The 24,523-nt window shown below is 47.4% G+C and overlaps 1 protein-coding gene across 2 annotated transcripts in view; it reads right to left on the bottom strand.

Moving 5' to 3' along the window:
- Window positions 1-697: 697 nt before the first annotated feature.
- The window catches only part of IGSF21 (immunoglobin superfamily member 21), a 211,873-nt gene continuing 188,047 nt past the window's right edge, over window positions 698-24,523 (bottom strand). For both annotated transcript variants that reach the window (XM_033159468.1, XM_033159469.1), the window contains exons 7-10: window positions 10,503-10,588; window positions 6,192-6,384; window positions 2,923-2,961; window positions 698-866 (exon numbers count right to left, since the gene is read on the bottom strand). In XM_033159468.1, the coding sequence (XP_033015359.1) occupies window positions 793-866; window positions 2,923-2,961; window positions 6,192-6,384; window positions 10,503-10,588 (392 nt within the window). In that variant the 3' untranslated portion in view covers window positions 698-792. The remainder of the gene's footprint in view (window positions 867-2,922; window positions 2,962-6,191; window positions 6,385-10,502; window positions 10,589-24,523) is intronic.

A 24,523-nucleotide genomic window follows, 5' to 3' on the forward strand; every position in this document is an offset into this window, starting at 1 on the left:
GCTATTTTGTTACGTAATCGATTCTTCGGAATAGTCGTGCAGAGAGCGGACCTCTGGCATCTCCGCAGACCAGTCGAAAACCCAATTCCCACACCGGCTTTGGCGATTTCCCGGGGTGTGTGTGTGTCTTTTGGCTGGCTTTCCCAGCCAATTCTTCATATGGACTGGGAACTTGAGTGTGTTAAATACTGAACTATATTGAGAATGGAGCTTCTGAAGCTGAATGATGTGCTCTGTAGGTTTCCTTCTTTTTTAAAAAGGAGAAGGGGAAGCTACATTCCCAGTAAGATTCTAGTTCTCATGAGAAAGTGCTGATTTAAATAGGAACAAAGTAAGCTGCCTTACAATGATTCAGAACCTTGGTACACCTAGAACAAGACTGTCTACAATGACTGGATTCTGGCTAGCCAGCTTTTAAATTATTATTTTTAAAGTCACCTGCATACAACGGACGAAGAAAATAATCAGCGTTAGTCTTACTCCCAGGATATTATTATCATTGGGCGGCGGTGAGGGTTTTTTCTGTCATTGTTTTCTTTTTAATTAAATTGGATGACAAAGCCAAGACACAGACAGAAGAAGACCAATAACGAGACCGTAAATAGTTTTAGAAAAAAAGAGGGGGGGGAGGAGGAGGAGGAAGAAGAAGAAAAGAAAGACAGAAAGAAAGCAAAGCAGAAGAAAGAAAGAGAGAGAGAGAGAGAGAGAGAGAGAGAGAGAACAGAAGTCTGGTCAACGGAGATGTGAATTCTGGGTGGAGGAGGAGAAACGAAGGGTCTCCGCTAAAGGCTTTCACGTTAGTGCCAAAGTAACTGTTAAGATGATGGCCAGAAGGAATTCAGAGATGCTGTGGCTGTCTGGTGAACCTAGGTAGATAGAAAAAAAGAAAAATGAAAAAAAGACAATTTTTGAGGGGCTTCTTTTGTACGCGTCTGGATGCACAGACCTGGACATCATTTCCTTTTGACTTCTTCAGAAAATCAGAAGAGGCTGCCAGATCAGGCAATGGGCCCTTCTAGTCCAGCATTCCGTTCTCACAGTGGCCAACCAGATGCTCCAAAGGCGGGGTCCGAGCATGAGAGCGCCACCCCCTGTTACAGTTTCTGGCAACTGGTACTCAGAAGTATTGCTGCCTCTGACCTTGAAGGCAGAGCCTAGCCGTCATGGCTTGTAGCAGGGGTCAGCAAACTTTTTCAGCAGGGGGCCGTTCCACTGTACCTCAAACCTTGTGGGGGGGCGGACTATATTTTGGAAAAAATAATGAACAAATTGCTATGCTCCACAAATAACCCAGAGATGCATTTTAAATAAAAGCACACATAATAATAATAATAATAATAATAATAATAATAATAATAATAAATTTTTATTTATACCCCGCCCTTCCCCGCCAAACCGGGCTCAGGGCGGCTAACACCAATAAAATCACAACAAAAACATAAAACAGTTCATTAAAATACAGATTAAAATACAATTTAAAACTAAAACTAAATCTAAACTTCAGCCTCATTTTTAAGTAGCCCACCAATCACCCCAAAAGAACGAAACATCAGGGTTAAAATGAAACCAACCCAAAGGCTAGGTGGAACAGCTCCGTCTTGCAGGCCCTGCGGAAAGATGCCAAATCCCACAGGGCCCTGGTCTCTTGTGCCAGACTGTTCCACCAAGTCGGGGCCAGTACTGAGAAGGCCCTGGCCCTAGTTGAAGCCAACCTATCATCCTTGTGGCTCGGGACCTCCAACAAATTATTATTTGAGGACCTTAATGTCCTACCTGGGACATACCAGGAGAGGCGGTCCCTTAGGTATGAGGGTCTACTCATGTAAAAACACGCTGATTCTCAGACCGCCCGCAGGCTGGATTTAGAAGGCGATTGGGCCGGATCCAGCCCCCGGGCCTTAGTCTGCCTACCCATGGCTTGTAGCCATCGATAAGCCCTCCCCTCCAAAAAGTTTAAAGCCGCCCAAATTGGTGGCCGTCATTGTGGCAATATCTAAAATAAGGCAGTGAGAACCAGCTACACACACAGTTGGATCTCACAAGAGCCTACAGGAAATTCTTCCTTGTGAGAGCCACTTTCACTGTGTCAAGCCAGGTAAAGGAGCTCAGCCTATATAAGCTGGTCACATCCCCAGCCTGCTCTCTCTTTCTCTCTGATCCCTGATCTTTCTGGTCTTTTCGGTGCTTCATTGATGACTGGGGATGCAGGGCACGTGCTGAGCCCGAGTCACAGCTCAGGCACCGGTTCCAACCTAAACAACAATGTGCATGTCTGTAACTAGATTATTAAGCCTGCCTCAAAACTGTTACTGTGAAACCAGGTGAGGAAATCTACCTTTACTTAGAAGAAGAGTGTTTTTGCATGGTTGTTGTTTCAAAGGGAGAAAAGGGGGAAATACCAGGAAACCCAGTCTGCAGTGAAGCATCCTGGATTACTTAAATTAAAAGGCTAAAGCTAGCTTACCAACAGCTTCCTTAGTTTTGCTGACAAAGGGATGGACTCACAAACGTAAGGATGGATAATATCTAAGAAACATATCCTCTTCCTAGTTTCTATGCCAGGCTTCCTCAACCTCGGCCCTCCAGATGTTTTGGGACTACAACTCCCATCATCCCTAGCTAGCAGGACCAGTGGTCAGGGATGATGGGAACTGTAGTCTCAGAACATCTGGAGGGCCGAGGTGGAGGAAGCCTGTTCTAGACACATCCTTGCAATCATTGCCTCCTGTGCCTTAGTTTAGCTGTGTGCTCCTATGGAAAAGTCCTTTCTTGTGTTCTCCAGCAACTGGTGTTTCCGAGGTATACTGCTTCTGACAGTGGAGGGAGAACATGGATATCATGGCTGGTTGCCTTATCTCCCATGTCCACCGGGCAGGGATTTAGGATTGCTCTCTAAATAAAAGCAGAAGGGTTGTGCCTTACCATTGGAGTCTTCTGTTCCTCTTGGGATATTTGGGTTTTCTAAAAGGAGAAAGAAAAGGGACAAAAATGGAGAATAATTAGGTGGCCACATTAACATGGGAGAACACTGCGCAGTTGCCAGATATCGCCAGTGTGGGATGTGATATATAAGTAGCAGTCAAATATAACATTCCTTGTTTTCCTAGAGTGGACATGCAAGGAAATGTTTGGTTCAGCCAGTTGGAACTTCCTGTTTCCTCCTGGGCTGGGACATACTTCCTTTTGCATGTGACTAGAGGTGGGCGTGACCTTACCTGTGCAGGTAACAAAAGCACAAGGCACGCAGCCCTCCTCCCTCTCTTTCCCACCTTCCTTTCATCATGTGAACTGCAGTGACTGCCAGTCACAGGGATTAACCCCCCATATGGGGTCGATCCACATGTATATACAGTGGTACCTCGGGTTACATATGCTTCAGGTTACATACTCTGCTAACCCAGAAATAACGCTTCAGGTTAAGAACTTTGCTTCAGGATAAGAACAGAAATCGTGCTCTGGCGGCACTTCGGCAGAGGGAGGTCCCATTAGCTAAAGTGGTGCTTCAGGTTAAGAAGAGTTTCAGGTTAAGAATGGACCTCCGGAACGAATTAAGTTCTTAACCCGAGGTACCACAGTACTTTGTAACTAAGTCTGCCTTCAGGGATCCATCTGTGGAAGTGATGATGTGAGTAAACTTCTTTTATATACTTTACACAAGATTGTGGTGTGTTTATTCTTTTAGGAGGGATTCAAAGGGAACTTACTAGGAGTCTAATAGTAAGAGGCTTAAACAAGCCTGCAACCAGCTATCTGTTGTGCATTTAAAAGGGGAACTCTGCTAAGTTAAAGGACTTGCTAGTGCAAGTAAGAAAGGATATTAATAAACAATATATCCTCTCCTGCCTCCCTAAACATTCCCACAGCCAGGACATTGGTGGCTTCATGGATGGAAGCAAGATGGGAATTCCAAAGTGCCTGAGATGAGCTGTACAAAATCGGGATGGCAGAGAGGGGCATCGCCTGTCCCACCTGCCAACTGTTAGGGGTGACACAGTTGCACACACACACACACACACACACACACACACACACACACAATAAACACGGCATCAAAATGAAATGTGGCAGTTGTGAGCTTCTCCACGAATCGGGAGAAAGACGCTCTGGGAAAACGATGGTGCCAGGAAGGGGGCGATGTGTAGAGCGACAAGCCATAGAGGAGGCTGGGGGGCCTTTTTGCAGCTCAAAGGCCATGCGTCCTTTGGGGGAAACTCCCAGCAGTGGGTGGTGGTGGGCGGTGGGAGGCATGTGCCATTGGTGGTCAGGGTCAGAGGCAAAAGTGGGTGCAGGAAGGTATGCAAATCTTGTGGGATATTTAAAATGCAGTCCAACCAACAGTTCACGTTTTGTTAGAAAGGCACATGATAGAAGCTGCAGCTTGCAGAGTTTTTCTGCAAACTTGCTAGAGAGAACTCTGTGAGAGACACTCCCATTGTGCCCTAATTGGGAGAGGGCATAGCTATATATTCTGCCTGCCTGCCTGCCTGCCTGAGCATGTTCTCTTTTCATCCCTTTCTGCTCTGCCAGCGATGTGAGAACACCGGCCATGTCCGAGCTCCAAGGCAACATTTTAAGCTAGACTTAAGCATGTCGTTGCAACCGAGTTACCATTTTAAGCCTGCCGGAGCAAAGCTGCTGCAACTCTTCAACAAGTATTCCGAGTGAGTAAATGTTATTTTTTAACCTTTTGCAAGATTGCTTGCGTGGTTATTGTTTTAAAGGGGGAGAAAAGGGGTGGGGTGGGAATCCAGTCTGCCGTAAAGCATCCCGGATTACTTAAACTGAAAGGCTAAAACTATCCCATCAAAGCTTCCTTTTAAGTTGCAAAGGGTTGGCACTCTGCTGCACTCACAAATATGAGGAACGACGGTTAATACCTAATAAATATACTATTCCCCTTGCATCTATTCACATCCCAAGAAATCTAACTAGGCACAGTCGCCTAGTGTCTACACCCACTTGCTCACCCCCTCTCTTCTCCATCCAGTCAAACAAAGGGCATTCTCAGGGTTCAAGGATGTGCTTCCAGCCAGGCAACCCCCCTCTCCCCAAAAAACAAATTCAAGGAGGGTAAAGTATGAGGGATGTGGCTTGGGGTGGGAGAGTGTGGCTTAGGAGAGGTCATGGCCTGTGGAGAGTCCCAAAAGCCAGCCAGCCAGAGGCTGGGGGGCGGGCGGCTGCAATTTGCCCCCAGAGTGAGCGGTTCTCCATTTAATTTTATATAGTATTAGATTTATATACCGTATTGTCCCGAACATATAAAGGTAAAGGTAAAGGGACCCCTGACCATCAGGTCCAGTCGTGTCCGACTCTGGGGTTGCGGCGCTCATCTCGCTTTATAGGCCAAGGGAGCTGGCGTTTGTCTGCAGACAGCTTCCGGGTCATGTGGCCAGCATGACAAAGCCGCTTCTGGCGAACCAGAGCAGCGCACGGAAACGCCGTTTACCTTCCCGCTGGAGCGGTCCCTATTTATCTACTTGCACTTTTGATGTGCTTTCGAACTGCTAGGTGGGCAGGAGCTGGGACCGAGCAATGGGAGCTCACCCCGTGGCAGGGATTCGAACCGCCGACCTTCTGATCAGCAAGCCCTAGACTCTGTGGTTTAACCCACAGCGCCACCTGGGTCCCTTGTCCCGAATATATACCGCACCCGCAAATAAGCCGCACCTTCAAAAATTCAAGGGGGAAAAAAGACATTCCCCCGTACTCCCAGAATGCTTCAGGGGGGGGGGAGCCGTGCCACTTTGCCACCAGCCTCCCCCCTCACCTTTATTTTTGGAGGCTTGGGGGAAGCTTGGGAGCAGCAGGCGGGCTGTGCGCCACTGCCCCGCACTCCCTTGCGGCTCTTGGGGGGAGGGGAGGCCACCGGCAAAGCAATCTGGCTCCCCTCCCCGAGAGCAGCCCGGGAACACAGGGCAATGGTGCGCAATATAAGCCACACTTTAACTTTTCACTGTCAGAATTTGGAAAAAATAGTGTGGCTTATATTCGGGCCAATAAGGTACTTCATTGTAAGATCTCAGGGCGGTTCACAGGCCATAGAGACTGCGTGCCAAGGGGCTTCTATGAATAGTGAGGAGGAGGATCTGGGCCTGATGGTGGCAGGAAGGGAATACTGTGTGGAGGACCCCAAGCCATGGAGAATGGTTTCCTAAGGGCTGTGAATGGGAGAACAGAAACATCCCACATACCAAAGACTATCAGCCTGGTGTGGGTGTCCGTGGATCCAAGTGGGTTCTGCGCTGTGCAGCGGTACATGGAGCCATTCAGTTCTGCCGGCACTCGCTCCAAGATCAGCTCCTTGCCATCGTGCTCTGCACTGCCGTCCAGGAGCCTGCTCCCAACGCGGGTCCAAGTGAACATGGGTTCGGGGAAGACTTCATTCTGAAAGCCAAGCAATGCCCAACAAATGCATTAGTAGAGCTGCATTATGTGCATTAACCTCTTAATGAAGGTGAAAGAGGAGACCGCAAAATATGGTCTGAAGCTCAACAGCAAAAAAACTAAGATCATGGCCACTGGTCCCATCACCTCCTGGCAAATAGAAGGGGAAGAAATGGAGGCAGTGAGAGATTTTACTTTCTTGTGCTCCATGGTCACTTCAGATGGTGACAGCAGTCACAAAATTAAAAGACGCCTGCTTCTTGGGAGAAAAGTGATGACAAACCTAGATAGCATCTTAAAAAGTAGAGACATCACCTTGCCGACAAAGGTCCGTATAGCTAAAGCTATGGTTTTCCCAGTAGTGATGTATGGAAGTGAAGGGTGATCGCCGAAGAATTGATGCTTTTGAATTATGGTGCTGGAGGAGACTCTTGAGAGTCTCATGGACTGCAAAAAGATCAAACCTATCCATTCTGAAGGAAATCAGCCCTGAGTGCTCACTGGAAGGGCAGATCCTGAAGCTGAGGCTCCAGTACTTTGGCCACCTCATGAGAAGAGAAGACTCCCTGGAAAAGACCCTGATGTTGGGAAAGATGGAGGGCACAAGGAGAAGGGGACGAAAGAGGACGAGATGGTTGGACAGTGTTCTCGAAGCTACCAACATGAGTCTGACCAAACTGCAGGAGGCAGTGGAAGATAGGAGTGCCTGGTGTGTTCTGGTCCATGGGGTCATGAGGAGTCAGACATGACTAAACGACTAAACAACAACAACAAGAGCTGCAAAGTCTAGTTTCTCCGCAACAATAGGAACTTTGAAGACTTGTAAGGCTCATCTTACAGAAAGAGGAGGCTGATCCTCGCAAGATACCCTGGATTTGGAATTGCAATCTAAACTGGAGAAGAACTCCTTGCAGCTCACCTTGAACACAATGGAGTGCAATGCAAACTACATTTCCCAGGAACCACTGCAGTGGTGGTTGTTATGGATAAATGAACACTATTTCAAGGGAAGGGGAGTTTCATGAATTGAGAGGCTGGATGGATGGCTGACTTTGGAGGATCGATTGGCTTGCTATACAAGTAGAGCCTCTTCTCATATTTTTGGGTTAATGTGGGGGTGACAGGTGGATCAATCTAACGTGAGTTAGGCAGGAAAGGTTTCTGTTTTACAGGTGGTTTTTGACACCTACTAAATTAGCAAAGATGTACAAAAGAAACTCAAATAAATGTTGGAGGTGTAAGCAGACAGAAGGAACAATGTTGCATATGTGGTGGGGATGCAAGAAAATTAGAAACTTTTGGGACAGTATCTATGAAGAATTGAAAAAAAAAGTTTAAACAAACATTTGTTAAAAAGCTGGAAGCATTTCTCTTGGGTTTAATAACACCAGATATCCCAAGAGATAAACGAAGGATATTTTTATATGGCACAACAGCGGCAGGAATATTTATTGCCAGAAAATGGAAGGGAGAGGAGATTCCAACAAAGGAAGAGTGGCAGATAAAATTATCTGAATACATTGAGCTTGCTAAAATGACAGCATTAATTAGGAATCGAACAAACCAGAAGTTCAGTAAGGAATGGGAGTGCTATAAAATCTACTTTAAAAAACATTGTTCGCAAGTAAAACCTTTATTATGCTTTGATTAATTTTTGCAAAATACAACCCATTGTCTATAATTAAACCACATAGTACCAAGAAATGAGAAACATCTAAAGAAGACAGTTAAATGTGGGGAAAGTATGACTCAAATTGAAGTGGACAGAAGTCATCTCAAAAGAATAGACTACATTGATAATGTAGAATATCAATTATTGGTGGAGGAAAAATATTTAGTTAATATGTATTTTTACGTTTTTGGTTATCTTTATATGTGGTTCCAATATAGGATTGTTGTTGTTTTTCTCGTGGATGTATGTAAGAAGCAAAATTCAATAAAAAATTTATTTTTTAAAACGGTTTCTGTGCAATGCCAGTCCTACTCAGAGTAGAAAGTGTTGTGTAATGGTTAGAGCGTCAGAATCTCCTTTCCTGTAACTTGAATCCATTGGTTCAGGTACCATCCTCTGGAGCAGGAGAAAACAAGCTTGCTCCATCTTCTATGTGACAGCCCTCCTCTTATCCAGGCCAAACTCCCCCAGCTTTCTCAGCCATTCCTCCTAAGGCTTGGTTTGCAGACCATTTTATCATCTTGGTTGCCCTCCTCCACCCACGTTCCAGCTTGTCAATATCCTTATTAAATGGTGGTGCTCAGAATTGACACTGGACTCCAGGGTGGGGTATAGACTGTTCTTATTGCTTCCACCCATGAGGTAGAGCTGCCACTGAGCTATGCTTTGTGCGTCTTCTACCTTCCCCCTGCCCAAGCCCAACCCTGTGCACACATGCAGCTGTGAATATGGATTGGCTTCACTCTCCCGAAAAGTCCCACTTAGTGCCTTCAATTGGTTCAGCTCAGTGCCTGGATTAAGGAACAGTTATCCCCCTTTCACACCCTGAAATCACCTGGTAATGACAACAAACAGAGGCGCAGATGAGATGGCATTAAACAGCTTGCAAATCCTCATGGAGAAACTCCGAGTTAATGGGGTGAGAGAAAACAGTGTAGGGCAGGGGTGATATCTAAATCTCACCAGCTTTGTGGTTTGCAAGGAAGGGTGCAAAACAAATGAGATATTTTGACACACAAGAACACAGCAAGCTGCCTTATACTAAGTCAGGCCATTGGGCCCATCTAGCTCATTACTGTCTACACTGTTCGGCGTCAGCTCTCCGGGAATTATAGACAGGGTTCTCTCTCGTCCCTACTTGGGGATCGAACCTGGGACCTTCTGCATGCAAAGCAGATGCTCTACCACTGAGCTATGGCCCTTCTCCTCATGCCCCTCTCAGAGCCTTTTGTTATTTTAATTTTTCTGGTCAGCATGCAAATGCTTTATAATAATGCATCCAAGCTGCCATTGCCTACTCCGAATGGAGAACGTGTCTCCAAAGCTGGAAATCTTTTTGCTGCAGTTGCTGAGGATTGAACCACGGTCTGGGGCCTCATCTGATGAGGGCTGTGGCTCAGTGACAGAGCAACTGCTTTGCATGCAGAAGGTCCCAGGATGAATCTCCAGTGGCATCTCCAAGTAGGGATGGGATTGTCCCCTCCCTGAAATCCTGGAGAGCTTCTGCCAGTCTGTGGTTAGTAGGCAAAAAGCCCCAAGTTCACTCCAAGCAGAAGGCAGCTTCCTACAATCTTCTGTTGAACACATGTTCATTGTAGGAGCTCTCCAAGGTCCTGAAGGGTCGGAATCTACCATCTATGACAGTATTATCTGGATCCTGCAATTCTCTTCTCACTGCAGCTGGTCCAAGGTGCAAGTTTAACATTCCTATGAGCAACGGACCCACACCTTATACGTAGCTGCTGAATAGTGATTCAGACCACTGACTCATCTAGCCTAATATTGCTAACTCTGACTGGCAGTGGCTCTGTAAGGTCCTTCACCAACATAGCATACCTTTCTACATTATCCCCACAAATCTGGATGTCTTTGTACTCAATTTGTTGTATGCTGCGGAATTTAGAGAAGAGCAGATGTCAAAGGACAACTGTGGTTTGATCTCTCTGTGTTAGTTTGCGAAGTGGTAATATTCAGTAGGTTCATATGGGGTTAGAGTGTCAGACCTGGTAGAGACCAGGGTTCAAATCCCCACTCAGCCATGATGCAGGTGTGACCCTGGCACCAGTCACTGCCTCTCTCAGCCTAACTTACATCACAGGGATGTTGTGAGGTGTAGTGGTTAAAGTGTCGGACTAGGTTCCAGGAGACCAGAGTTCAAATCCCCTCACTGGGCCATGAGACTCACTGGTTTTGACTTTGGGGGCCAGTCACTGCCTCTCAGGCTAGCCTACCTCACAGGGATAAAATGGGGAGGAAGAGAAGTATGTATACCACCTTGAGCTCTTTGGAGGAAAAGGTGTAAGACTATAAATGTAAACAAACCAACAAGATTAAAATGTGAGCTGATCAAACATCTCGCCCATCCTTAGATATAAACAACCCAAACTCATATGAACTGTACCAGATGCCAATAACTCTCCGTGACGCCCTTCGGGTTCATACTCACTTGAAAACCTTGCACCAGGATTCGTACTGTGTCTCCTACTCGGGCTCTTGTTGGGGTCATCATGATCTTTGGGCCCTTGGGAGCCACTGTGGGAAAAGAGAACAGGTGGGTACCCCAATCTGTTGCACTTCCCAACACCCCCATCATGAGCACTGCCAAATTTTGAACTAAACCCAGCTCCTCTGCCTTTTTGACAGAAGCCAGGTCCACAGCAAAGAACAGAGTGATGTGTTTAGCTCCATCCCAAGAGATCCAGGTGGGTGGTTAGAGTGTGGTGGTGACACTAGAGTGTGGTACTGAGACCTGGGTTCAAATACCACCCAGCTGTGATACTCACCAGGTGATATTGGATCTCTCTCTCTCTCTCTCTCTCTCTCTCTCTCTCTCTCTCTCTCTCTCCCTCTCTCACATCTCCCAGGGTAGTTGTGGGGGGCAAAGCAGGAGAGGAGAGCCACCCATGCTACCTTGACATCCTTGGAGGAATTGTGGAACATAAATATAAGGAAGAAAATAAACGAGCTTCATCCACCACTAGCCCAACTCAAAGGAGATCAAATGAAGTTAACAGACATGTCTTAGGTTTATTAATTTCAATGTGTCTGCTCCGAGTATGACTTAGTTTACCTGCCCTTACCTTACCTGCCCATTTCTATAGCCTCTTAGAATCACAGAATTATGGAGTTGGAAGGGACCCCATGGGTCATCTAGTCCAACCCCTTTCAATGAAGAAATCACAGCTAAAGCATCCTTGACAGATGGCCATCCAACCTCTGCTTCAAAACCTTCAACAGAACAGAAGCAACAAGGTCCTCTCCCCTGGTTGGGTGGCAACCTCATGGGTATATTTCCTGGCTTTTCCTGGCCAGATTTCATGCCCCAATCTTTCCCCCACTTTTGACCTCAAAACTCTGAGATCTGAATGTAAATCCAAGGAATCTGAACAGACACTCAAATCCTCCCTCTCCCACTGACTTGGGGTCTTTGTTCCAGCAGTAGACCATGGCACCTCAAATTTCAGTGATGCCTTGTGTGATGCCAAAATCTGGCACCTTCCCACCAGGATGTAAGAGCGGGGGCACCAGCTGTGACATTCCAGAAGTTTGGCACCCAGTGCGACCACACCAGCCGCACTCCCCTAGAACCGCCTCTGCTTGTTTGTGGCCTGACTTCTTCACAATTTCACAAACTTGCTGACCATTAAAGACGAGAGGCAAAATTCAATATGAAGCAAGGTTGGCGGGAGTTTGCGTCTAAAAGTTCTGAGCTGAGGGGGGGCTGTTTGAGAGTTCCCTTCTTCCCCATGGAGGAGAGGCTCACATCAGGGAATGAGATGACCCCTCCTGGAGTAGACCCCCTTGGTCCACCTGGTCCACCTTTCTGTTTCCCATATCAGCCAACCAAATGCTTCCAGGAAGCACAGAGGCAAGATGGGAAGGTATTGGCCATCCCTTGTCCCTAGCACCTGATATCTAGAGGTTGACTGCCCCTGCACATGGAGGCTCTATCCATATTATGACTAACCAGGTTTGGTCCACTTTTACTAGAGACTGGGCATTGAGGGTGGCATACTCTGCCCTCTGGAACTCCCTCCCATGGACGGGCCATTTTATCTTCAATACCTTTCCTAACAACCTTCCACACAGAATTCACCTGCATCATCCCGCTAACCTCCCTTCTGAACAAATCAGAATATAATTTGCATCGGTTGTCCTTAACAAGCCACCAGCTATGTGGGGGTCACGCGTCTAGGAGGCAGAAAAACTGCCCCAAGTTGTGTCTTTTTGCGGAGATCAAGCAATGAAGCTGCATGCATAAATGAGATTCGCCGGGCGCTCCACTCTCTTCAAAGGATGTGTGGAGATGTGCTGGAATTGGTAAGGGTCAGAGCTGATTGGATGAAACAAGGAAGGTTACCTTGGCAACGGAAGATCTAAATTCCCTTGGCTTACACTAAGACTGGGGCGACTCCCCCCCCCCCCAGCAGGAGGACATGTGGAAAGTGTTCTAGGGGGTTTCTACATTTTCTGCATTTTTGGCGAGGGACCAGTTGTGCTCTTTGTGCCACTGTAGGAAGGATCTGCCAATCCCAGACTGGCCTGGTCTTTCTCATCAGTTTGACACCTGTCAGTCGGCATTTCCCAATCTTATATTCAGTCTTCCATGTTTCCACATCAGTAAGTGGTGATGTGACAGAGCTTTGTAAAATTATGCGTGGCACGAGACAGTGGCTAGAGAGACAGTGTGGTGTAGTGGTTAGAGTGCCGCACTAAGACCTCTCAGCCTAACCTACTTCACAAGGTTGCTGTGGAAATCGAATGAGGAAGAGAGAGAGAGCCATATACACTAAATGCAATCAATGCAATCAATAAATGTTTTCTCTCATAACATTAGAACTTGTGGACTTCCAATGAAGCTGAATCTGTGAAGATTTAGGACAGATAAAAGGAAGGACTTAACATTTAAGAACAGAAGAAGACTCTTGCTGTATCAGGGATGGGCTTTGCTCTTTCAGACAAAATTTGACACACCCTGCCTCTTGCCCGCTGTTCTGCTCAACCCTTTATGTGTCAGGCACGTCCAACTCCCAAGAGACTGCGATACAGTATAAAAAGACCGGCTGTGATCTACCCATTGTCATTGTCAGGAGCTTTTTTTTAGGGGAGACTTGGCCAAAGTTGTTGAGCTTTTTATGGGGTGGGGGGTTGGAACACAAAGGCGATCACTAACTTGATACTAAGACACCCCTGCGATCGACCGGCCGATCACGATCGACCTGTTGGACATGCCTGCTCTATGTCATAGTTGTGATGCCTCGTGGCACCCCCTAGGCTCGGTGCCCCATATGTCCTAAATCTGACTGGCTGGATCAGGCTAAAGGGGGCCCATCGAGCCCAGCATCCTCTCAACCAGATGCCTCTTCTGGGAAACCCGTAAGCAGGATCTGAGTGCAAGAGCCCTTGCAGTTTCCAGCAACTGGTGTTTGGAAGCATTTGAAGACCAGCTGTCATGGGTTAGCTGAAATTCCTGTGCTGCAGGGGGTTGGGCTAGATGACCCACGGGGTCCCTTTCAGTTCTACAAATCTAATGATGCCTCCAACTGCACAGCCAGAGCACAGGCATCCTGGCTGGTCACCATTGATAGCTTCCTCTTCCTCTGTGAATTTCTGGAATCCTGTTTTAAAGCCATCTAGCTTCTTAGAGAAAACAGCAAAGCATAGTTCTATCTGGGATGGGGGTGTGGCAAATTTCAGATGGTGGTAGCAGGTCACAGAGGATGTCACCCTCCCCTCCCCTTCAGCTCACAAAGAACCAGAGTAAGAGCAGCTTGCCTGCATCTTCCCCCTCCCTAATCCGTTTTCACACCTTGTTCCTTAGTATCAAGCCAAGTCACTTAAATTAACAAGCAGGAAACAAAACAGAAAGGTTTCTTTGCACAGCCTGAATCCTCCAAGGCAACAAAAACTCTCCACTCACATCCAGGGCCTGGGGTATTCCTCCCCACCGCCATTTCAAGGAGAGTCAACATTTTTTAAACGACCATTAATAAACACCGCTATGGCAGTTATGCCTCTTAATAAAGGAGGTGATCAAATTTCTGTTGTGATATCAGAACATGCCGAGCTGTGAAGAGCTTCGTCAGCGAGGTCACCTGACCAAGAGTCATGTTTCACTTTGTGGGAATCACGGCAGCTATACCAGCTCCCACACATGTGATGTCATTGTAATCCTGTTGTATTCCTTACTTTCTGTTTTTGCATCGGAGATGAAGGACGCTTTACAGACAGCTCTGAAATAATGAGCTGCTGCGCAGAGGCATACTCTGCTCTTTATCTACAATAAAGTAGATCTTAGCCTAAAAGGCTTGTGTGTGTTGTTTTCAAGCAGGGAACAACCGCATATTACATTGTGCCCCTGGACTCCAGAAGCCAGAGGGCACAGAAGCTTCGTCCGCCTTGGGGTCATTCTCTCTACTTGCCCCCGCGGGAAGTTTTCATAACATTGGTAGCAGAGGATGGTTTCCGAACATCGGACCTCTGATTGACTTCTGCCTGATGTTTGCCGGCAAAGAAAGCAGCCTTAAACAGCGTTCTGGAATTCCGGGGGAGTTTTCGTGCTGAAGTGCCGCTTCCCGCTGTGAGAAGAAGACGCTTAATTGGACTGTGAGTACCGGACTGATTTACGAGGCAATAAACCTCAGAAGGCTAGTGTAGTGGTTAAGAGCGGTAGACTCGTTATCTGGGGAACCGGGTTCGCGTCTCCACTCCTCCACATGCAGCTGCTGGGTGACCTTGGGCTAGTCACACTTCTCTGAAGTCTCTCAGCCCCACTCACCTCACAGAGTGTTTGTTGTGGGGGAGGAAGGGAAAGGAGAATGTTAGCCGCTTTGAGACTCCTTCGGGTAGTGAAAAGCGGGATATCAAATCCAAACTCTTCTTCTTCTTCTTCTTCTTAAATTGCTTTCTGAAGTCAGAGAGTAAAAAGCCTGCTTTTTCGCCACTATGGCAAAGGATAGCAAGCAGAGCAGCAGCTCCCTTTGTCCAATGCTTACTGATGAAAATTACCAGACATGGCGTATTAAAATGGAAGCTGTCCTGACCAGGCAGGATTTGCTTGATGTTGTCACTAATGCCCCTCCACTGCTCCCTGGTGGTCGATGGCTGAACAGGGATAATCAGGCGAAGGCGACCATTGTTTTGCATCTTGACCAATCTCTGTTAATACACGTCAGGGATTTGGTTCACGCTAATGACTATTGGATTGTTTTACGAAATGAACATTTAAGGATTGCGGCAGGAAGTTCCATGCTGCATTTCCAACGTCTCACCAACCTAAGGCTAAAGGAGGGAGACAATTTGCGTTCGCATCTTAACCATATGAAAGAATTAAGAAGTGAACTTGCACAACGCAACGTGCAATTAAACGAAGATGTGTTTTGTTTCATGGTTTTGAATAGCCTCCATGCCGGTTATAGTGCTATTGCATCACAGCTAGGTGCCCTGGATGCTCAAAACTTAACCATTGCTAGAGTCTTCTCAACTTTGCTAAATGAACAAGATCGTTGTGCTGCTCAAAATGAGGCTAATGGAAGGGGGAGTGAAGCGTCCTCTACCGCACCTAGTGGTCCAACTGAGCATGTGCAAGCTCTTAAAGTCATACGCTGCACAAATTGTGGTCTGAGAGGACACAGTTTCCAGACCTGCAGAAAGCCCAAGAAGGGATCTATCCAGAGCCAAAACACCGGTGGATCTACAGGCAAAACGCAAGCCAAAGTCTCCAAAGGGCGCACAGTTGCATTGCTTACACAAGGCGTGCAGGAGCAGGATGACATTGACATTGGCCTAGCGTGGGTTATAGACTCAGCTTGTTCGCACCACATGACCGCAAACAAGCGTTTATTTAAGACTTTTAAGAAGCTGGACTCCACCGTGTCGCAGGTGAGTGGAACACACCTGAAATTGACTGGAGTTGGAACTGTTTATCTTCAGAGTCTCCAGCTATCTATTAGCAACGTCCTATATGTGCCAAAAATTGCCTACAACCTGCTAAGTGCATCGCAGCTTACCGAGAAGGACTGCGAGCTCAGACTACGTAAAGAACTGTGCACAATTTTTAAGGATGGAGAAGATATCCTTACAGCTCAGAAGAACAAAGATGGACTATTCTTACTGTCTTTTGATTCTACTGACTGTTGTTTTGATGTTGTTGACTCTTATTTTGCAGGTGCTGCTAAGACTACCAAACAGCCACGCAGAGAAAAGGTCACAAGATGTTTCCAGCAGGTCTCTGCTGATGTAATAGGACTTTTGCCACAATCTAGAGGCGGAGCTACCTGTTATTTATTGTTGTCTGATCATTTCTCTAAATTCTCTTGGATTTACACTATGAAAAGTCCACAGCAAGTCTTGGCCAAGTTCACTGAATTTTGTGCTAAGATAGATTTCATGCATGATGGCAAAATTGAATGTTTGTATACTAATCAATTACCAGTGTTTGATTCACAGGAGTTCCAAGAGTTCCTAAGTCAACATTGCATTCAGCACAAAGTTGCCGTCAGCCAATCATCGTGGAACAAAGATTTGTGTGTTAAAATTAACACAGAATTACGTGAGGGTATGCAGGCGCAATTGCTAAGTGCAAAGCTGTCTGAACAGAATTGGGCTGAAAGCCTATCTGCCTTCACATATGCTTGGGTCAGAAGTGTTCCAAAAGGAATGGAATGCTCACCTTATGAGCTACTGTTTAACAGAAAGCCTTCTGTTAAACATCTTAAGGTTTTTGGTTCTCAGATGTGGGTGGAATCACTTGAAGGTGCAACCATCCAAGGCATTTTTATGGGCTATGAGAAAGGTCAATACAGAATTCTATTGCCTTCCTCAAACACAGTAATTCTTACTCAGGAGGTAGAACCTACTGTAAAGCCGGAGACACAGGTTCTCCAAAGCTTTCCCATTGATGTCAATACACATGAGGATACTGACACCAGCAGTAGCAGTGCAAGCTCAACCACGGCAAGTTCCGACACAGGTGAAACTGTCATTGAGAGAGGAGCTCGTGATAGTTCCAGGCCATCATCATCATCATCAGATGATGTGCTAGGATCTTTAGAGCCACTGTTTACAATTGGAAAAGTTTCTTCAAAAAGTCCTGTTCAGGAGAAACTCAGCAAAGAAGATCTACATCTTGTGCGTAGATCTGAGAGAGTGACAAAGGGTCAGGCGCCCAAACGCTACTCCAAAGAGTTTGCAATCTCAGCTGTTGCAAATGTAGCTGTAGTTTGCACTCAAAGCAGAGACACTCAGGCTCACTTCACAGATGTGAAAAGGCCACAGCAACAGGTTGCAAAGTTCAACACTGTTCCTTCCAACACAAACAGAGCAAGTGCTCTGGTCCCCTGGAGAGTTGGTTATCAAAGGCTCAAACTGGTAGAACCAGTCTCAGAGAGTTCCAAGGATGGAACAAAGACAACAGATTCATACTGTGTATATGATAACTGTTTGTATACTTCTTTTAATGATGCCTTAATTTTCGCTGCTCTTTCATTGTCTAATATGCCTCTTAATATGCCTCTTAATAAAGGAGGTGATCAAATTTCATGTTTTGATGGAAGAGGAATGGAGGGCTGGATGACACTCTTAACACCAGCCTTTCTCAACTTTGAACTACAACTCCCATCATCCCTATCTAGCAAGATCAGTGGTCAGGGATGAAGGAAGTTGTAGCCAAACAACATCTGGAGATCCAAGATGTTGAGAAAGGCTACTTTAATCATTCTGCAGTGCTGGGCAGTGACAATGAGTGGGTGGAGCACAGCAGGTTGGCCCAGAACTCCCAAGCAATAGGTGAGGGGGTCAACATGTGTCTTCCAGCTGTTTCAGCATGAGGGCCCTTTGGTTTTTGGCAATCCATCTGTCTCAAGGGACAATGGAAGAGTGTGCCTTTGAGTGTGCTCAATTACATCCATCCTTGTGCGCTTCCAATTGGGGCACCTTGGTGACCACTGTGTGAGAACAGGATGCTGGACCAGATGGGGACTTTGGTCTGATCCAGCAGCCAGGCTCTTCTGATGTTCCTTAGATCCTGAAGTTCTAATTTAGATTATGAAGTTCTTCCTTAGATCCTAGAGGAAGCTTCCTGACCGTCCGTGGAAATTCTTTATTCCTTGCAGTGAGGATTGTTTCACAAAAAGGATACCCATAATTCCTCTGAATATCTGTTGCAGGGAATCACAAGTGGAGAGAGATGTGTTGCACTCAGGTCAACATGTGTAGAAGAAGAGTTTGGATTTGATATCCCGCTTTATCGCTACCCGAAGGAGTCTCAAAGCGGCTAACATTCTCCTTTCCCTTCCTCCCCCACAACAAACACTCTGTGAGGTGAGTGGGGCTGAGAGACTTCAAAGAAGTGTGACTAGCCCAAGGTCACCCAGCAGCTGCATGTGGAGGAGTGGAGACGCGAACCTGGTTCACCAGATTACGAATCCACTGCTCTTAACCACTACACCACACTGACTCTTTGTGTGTGCGATTGGTTGGTTAGATGGGCCACTGGCTTGATCCAACAGGGCTCTTCTGATGTTCATAGCTAAACTACGGAACTCACTCCCACAAGAAGTCATGATGGCCGCCAACTTGGACGGATTTGGAAAAAAAAAAAGTTGGAGAAATTCCTGGAGGAAAAGGCCACCCATGGCTACTAGCCATGATTACTATCTACTACCTCCACTGTTGGAGGCAGTATGCCTCTGAACACCAGTTGCTGGAAATCACAAGCAGGAAGAGCATTGCTGTTGCACTCAGGTCCTGCTTGCAGGCTTCCCTTTGGGGTATCTCATGGGGCACTGTTGCAATAGTTGTGCTTCTTCTGGATCCCCCATTTTTAATACAAATGGGGGTGGAGACAGAATTATCACACATCTTTTCCCTATAAAATGTTAAAAACAGTAGCGTCTCTGCAGCCCAGTACCCCAAATGCCTTCAAGCATGCAGAGGCTGCCCACTCGAGATCAAACCATTCCCCTGTCATTTATTCATTCCTTCCTCTATTATTTACTGATGCCACAAAGCCCGTCTGCCTTCCTTGCTGGTTAGCATTGCCCCAGGCTGACAGGGCAGTGCTGGATAGTCAGGGACGTTGGCAGTGGGCCAGAGCTTCTGTATATCCTTTCCAGCAAGAAAATCTTCTTTGCAAGGGGTAAATAATTCCCCAGAAGTCCAGGAAACTTCTCCTGAGATGAGACAAAGAAGGAGAGCCACTGGCCCATCTCGTCCGGCATCATCTTCTCAGAGGGGCCAGCCAGATGCTTCAACGGGAACCCTGAATGCATAACATGAAGATTAACCCCTTCCTACTCAGTGTGGACAATATTGAGCTAGATGGAGCAATGCTCTGACTCTGTATAAGGCAGCTCATTTTGCTCCTATTTAAACCAGTCCATTATCAGAACCATGAGGACTAGAATCTTGCTTTGTTTTAGTGGGAGGCAGGAGCTCTGTGGTCAGAGCGCCTACTCTGTAGGCAGAAGTCTGCGGGTTCAATCAAAGCAGAAGGCTGCTTCTTAGCATTCCTGCATTGAACACCTGCACCTCCTGGGAACTCTCCAAGGTCCTGAAGAGTCAGATCCTACTGTCTGGGACCTTGCCACACTGCTGGATGGATCCTTGTGGCAGTTCAGTGTAAGGTAAAGGACCAGACCAGGACCCCTGGGCGGTTACATCCAATCATATTTGACAATGGGATGTGGCGCTCATCTCCCCTTTCAGGCCGAGCGAGCAGGCGTTTGTCCACAAACAGCTTTCCAGGTCATGTGGCCAGCAGGACTAAAACGCTTCTGGTGCATGGGACACCGTGATGGAAGCCAGAGTGTTTACCTTCCTGTCACAGCTGTACCTATTTATCTACTTGCACTAGTATGCTTTTGAACTGCTAAGTTGGCAGGAGCTGGGACGGAAGCTCACCCTATTGAGTGGATTTGAACTGCCGACCTTACAATCAACAAGCCCAAGAGACTCAGTGGTTTAGACCACAGCGCCACCCGCACCCCCCAGTTCAGTGTAGACCAGGGGTCAGCAAACGTTTTCAGCAGGGGGCCGTTCCACTGTCCCTCAAACCCTGTGGGGGCCCAGACTATATGTTGCCATGATTATGACCCACATTTTTGTCAAAAACCCTTATTGGGACCAACCCCCACGTTGCCCAAATGTGATTTTTTTTTGGGGGGGGGGGGTTCCCCTCATACACCCATGCTACTTCCTTTGCGTTTTATGCATTGACAGTTATTATATCTCTCGTAATGCGGGGTGGGGGGCTGAGGTAAGTGCGCCATTCCTGTCAGCCCTGGAGAGCGTGTGTGCATGAAGGGAAAAGCAGTTGGCCCCGCTAAGTCAGGTGCTGTTCAAGCTAAAACATTCTTTTCCCCGCATGAGGGAAGATGAGGTGGCGGCTATTTACCTTTCCATGGCTCGCACCGTGTAGTTAACAAGCGGCCTCCCCAGCACAGCGCAGAACTGCTTCAGGGTGCAGCTGCCTAGGCGCTCCCTGGTTCCTCCGGTGGGGAGCACCGCCACCACAGACACCGGCAGGCATCGCTCCCGAGGCGCCTCTGAGCCCCTGCTGCCACAACTGCCCTTCCTGAGGTCAGTCTCTGGCAGCTCTATGGTGGAAATCCGAACTGTGGCTCCTTTACCCTCTTCCCCACCCCCCCACCCCGGAAGAAAATATTACTGTGCGTGAGTGAAGGACGGAGAAGGGACTTGTCTCGAGCAGCTGCCCACCTCACTTTTGACCCCCAAGCCTGGCTGAATTGCAAAAACCATTGTGTGTGCACGCTATGCCAGCTGACTGGATTCCCGGATCTAGAAGGCAATTGGGCCTGATCTGGCCCGAGGACCTTAGTTTGCCGACCCATGGTGTGGTAGACAATGCCAAGACAGCTGACCAAGGTCCTGACCAGGAATTTTGCAGCTTCCTACATTCCGGTGACCACCCGCCACCAACCACTTTCCTGCAGCTCGACAATCACTTGCTCTACTCTTGTCACAGACACCGGCTCTTAAGATGGGGGTGGAGGGAGGAGCATCCTTCAAATGCCTCTGCACTGAGAGCGCAGGATCTCCTTGCCCGAGTCCCATTATCCTGGAAGTGTAAGATTTATGTCTCTCTCAGCCAAAGGCAGCTTCTCCACTGGGGATTAACATAAAATGTATTTTGTCTTTAATATGTAAATGCCGGGTCTGACAGGAGGAGAAGAGCTCTCGCAAAGGCAAGGCTCAATGGAATGTTTGATCAGGACACTCTTCCCGGGATTAGCTCCTTACAGAACATCAGCTAATCTTCCTCCTCTAGCCTGAGAGAGGGGAGGGGAGGGGACAGCAAGCAGAGCTGGATGAAGTAAAACGGGGAAGGGTTAATGACTTCTCTTAAGAGATTAAGGGTCCACCCTCTCTCTTTTGATGATGGGTTTCTCCTGCTAAGGTCTGTGGATCAGGCCCCCTGATCAACAATGGATGCTAAGCAGAACATAAGATAGTAAGAAGAGCCCTGATGGATCAGGGCACTGACTCATCTACTCACAGAACCATAGAAGCATAGAATTGCAGAGCTGGAAGGAACCCCAAGGGTCATCTAGTCCAACCCCCGGCAATGCAGGAATCTCAGTTAAAGCTTCCACGACAGATGGCCATCCAACCTCTGCTTAAAAACCTCCAAGGAAGGAGAGCCCACAACCTCCTGAGGGAATCTGTTCCCCTGTCAAACAGCTCCTACTGCCAGAAAGTTTTTGCTGATGTTTAGTCATAATCTCCTTCCTTGTAACTTGAAGCCGTTGGTTCGAGTCCTACCCTCCAGAGCAGGAGAAAACAAGCTTGCTCCATCTTCCATGTAACAGCCCTTGAGAAATGTGAAGACAGCTCTCAGTTCCCTCTTTTCCAGGCTAAACATACCCAGCTCCTTCTACCATTCCTCATAAGGCTTGGCTTCTATACCCCTGGATCATCTTGGCTGCCCGCTTCTGCACACGTTCCAGCTTGTCAACATCCTGTTCTCACATTAGCCAACCAGATGCCAGTTGCTGTAACATATGGGATGGGATGCCATCCCGTGAAATGTTTCTGTGCTACTGATCCAGCAGGGAAAGAATGGGTCTGGAAGGAAGGTGGTCCACAAGCTGAAACTGACCCACATGCTATGCTTCAAACATTGGCAAGGGAGATAGATGGGTTTTCCACGGCAAGCGAGCCACAACTTGCAGAAGGGGCAAGATTCAACTAAATTGTGGCATACATGGAACGAGGTTTGTTTGCGCAATGCAAAATCTGCTCTGGAGGGATGGAGGAACCCCTAGAAACAGGTTTGGGGGGCATGCGGGAGGAAAGGGGTGAATGTCCCATTGTGCAAGTGGACTTTATTCCTTGAGAGCCAGTGTGGTGTAGTGGTTAAGAGCGGTAGACTCGTAATCTGGGGAACCGGGTTCGCGTCTCCGCTCCTCCACATGCAGCTGCTGGGTGACCTTGGGCTAGTCACACTTCTTTGAAGTCTCTCAGCCCCACTCACCTCAGAGTGTTTGTTGTGGGGGAGGAAGGGAAAGGAGAATGTGAGCCGCTTTGAGACTCCTTCGGGTAGCAATAAGCAGGATATCAAATCCAAACTCTTCTTCTATTACTACTGAATGTCCACAAGTTCTTGTGTTATGAGGGAGAAGAATTTCCCTCGATCCACTTTCTCCAGGCCATTCATCAATTCATGTACTTCCATCATGTCACCTCTTACTCACCATTTCCCCAAGATAAAAAGTCCGGAACGCTGCAATCTTTCTTCATAGGGGTGTCTCCCCCCCACCCACCGCCTTGATTAATTTGGTTGCCCATTTCTGAGCCTTTTCCAACTCAGCAACATCTCTCTTGAGGTCAGGCATCCAGAGCTGTACACATATTCCGAATGTGGTCACACCATAGATTTGTATAATGGCATTACGACACTGGCAGGTTCCCTTTCAGCTATGATATCAATGCTTTTTCTCAGAAGCGGTTGTGAGATTCTTCACGATGAAGGAATGGCAGCCAGGTCCTTATCTGACTTTCATCCGTGCTCCCTCTCTGAACTCCTTCAACAACCAGGAGTTCCAAGAGTGATGCAGTTTCTCAGCCTGGAGCACATTTTGAAGGGATGTACGTAGATATAAGTCAGGCAAGACGCCCTCCTATCAGATCTAGGGTCGTCAGCTAGGAGAGCCATGCTCATATGCTCATATTGAAGTTTCCTTGTGCTGAGTAAGACCATGGGTCACTCTAGCTCTGAATTATCTATACTGACTGTCAGCAGCTCTCTCAGAATTTCAGGCAGAGGTCCTCCCAGGATGGCTTAAATAGGAGCAAATTAAGCTGCCTTGTATCTAGTCAGGGGACGCGGGTGGTGCTGTGGGTTAAACCACAGAGCCTAGGGCTTGTCGATCAGAAGGTCGGCAGTTCGAATCCCCTCGATGGGGTGAGCTCCCGTTGCTCGGTCCCTGCTCCTGCCAACCTAGCAGTTCGAAAGCACGCCAAAAGTGCAAGTAGATAAATAAGTACCACTCCGGCGGGAAGGTAAACGGTGTTTCCGTGCGCTGCTCTGGTTTGCCAGAAGCGGCATAGTCATGCTGGCCACATGACCCGGAAGCTGTATGCCGGCTCCCTCGGCCAGTAAAGCAAGATGAGCGCCGCAACCCCAGAGTCGTCTGCAACTGGACCTAATGGTCAGGGGTCCCTTTACCCTTTATATCTAGTCAAAGCTGTGGTCCATCTCGCTCCATAGATGGCAAAGTTGTAATGGCAGTACCTATAATAATAATTTATAATAACAATAATTTATTATTTATACCCTGGGTTTCCCCAGGGGCAGTAAAGGCAAGTGGTGGCTTAGTTTGAAGATGGGGATCTGTGTAATTTCTGTGGATTATTCTACTTCTGGGCGACTCTTCATCTCATGGAATTGTAGGGTTGGGGGGGGGGACCTCAAAAGTCATCTAGCCCAACCCCCTTTGATGTAGCTAATCACCACCCCCAGAGCCACCAGGTCGAAGGGTGAATTACCAGCCGTACACACACCTTCCTAGCAGAGCTAAGCCACTCGATGAAATGGAGGAAGGAGAAAATTCTCCCTAGTGTTCCTTCAGCACGGCTTGCAGTCCACCAAGGCTCGTTAGCTCAAATCTTGCTCACTAATGATGGGCAAGAACAAAGGAGGAGGAGAGCGAAGGTCTGTGCTCACACTCTAGATAACTGCCTTCTTTTTTTTAATGAGAAGGAAAGAGAGAACGAAGGAACGAAATGTGTAGGACGGAAGGGAGGAGGGAACCATCATTTATGCCTGACAAGAGATCTCAGCTGGATGAGGCAATCTCAGATGGCTGATAATGGTCTGAAGAGCCCATTAGACCTAAGGAAAGTACAAGCAGGTGGAGCTGCAGGGTGGTGGAGGAAGGCAGGCAATATCATTAATTTAAAAGGAACAGTTCCAGGACCGTACCCCTTTTTTGAGAGAGAGAGTGC

This window comes from Lacerta agilis, chromosome 8 (assembly GCF_009819535.1).
Source record: "Lacerta agilis isolate rLacAgi1 chromosome 8, rLacAgi1.pri, whole genome shotgun sequence".
Taxonomy (NCBI): domain Eukaryota; kingdom Metazoa; phylum Chordata; class Lepidosauria; order Squamata; family Lacertidae; genus Lacerta; species Lacerta agilis.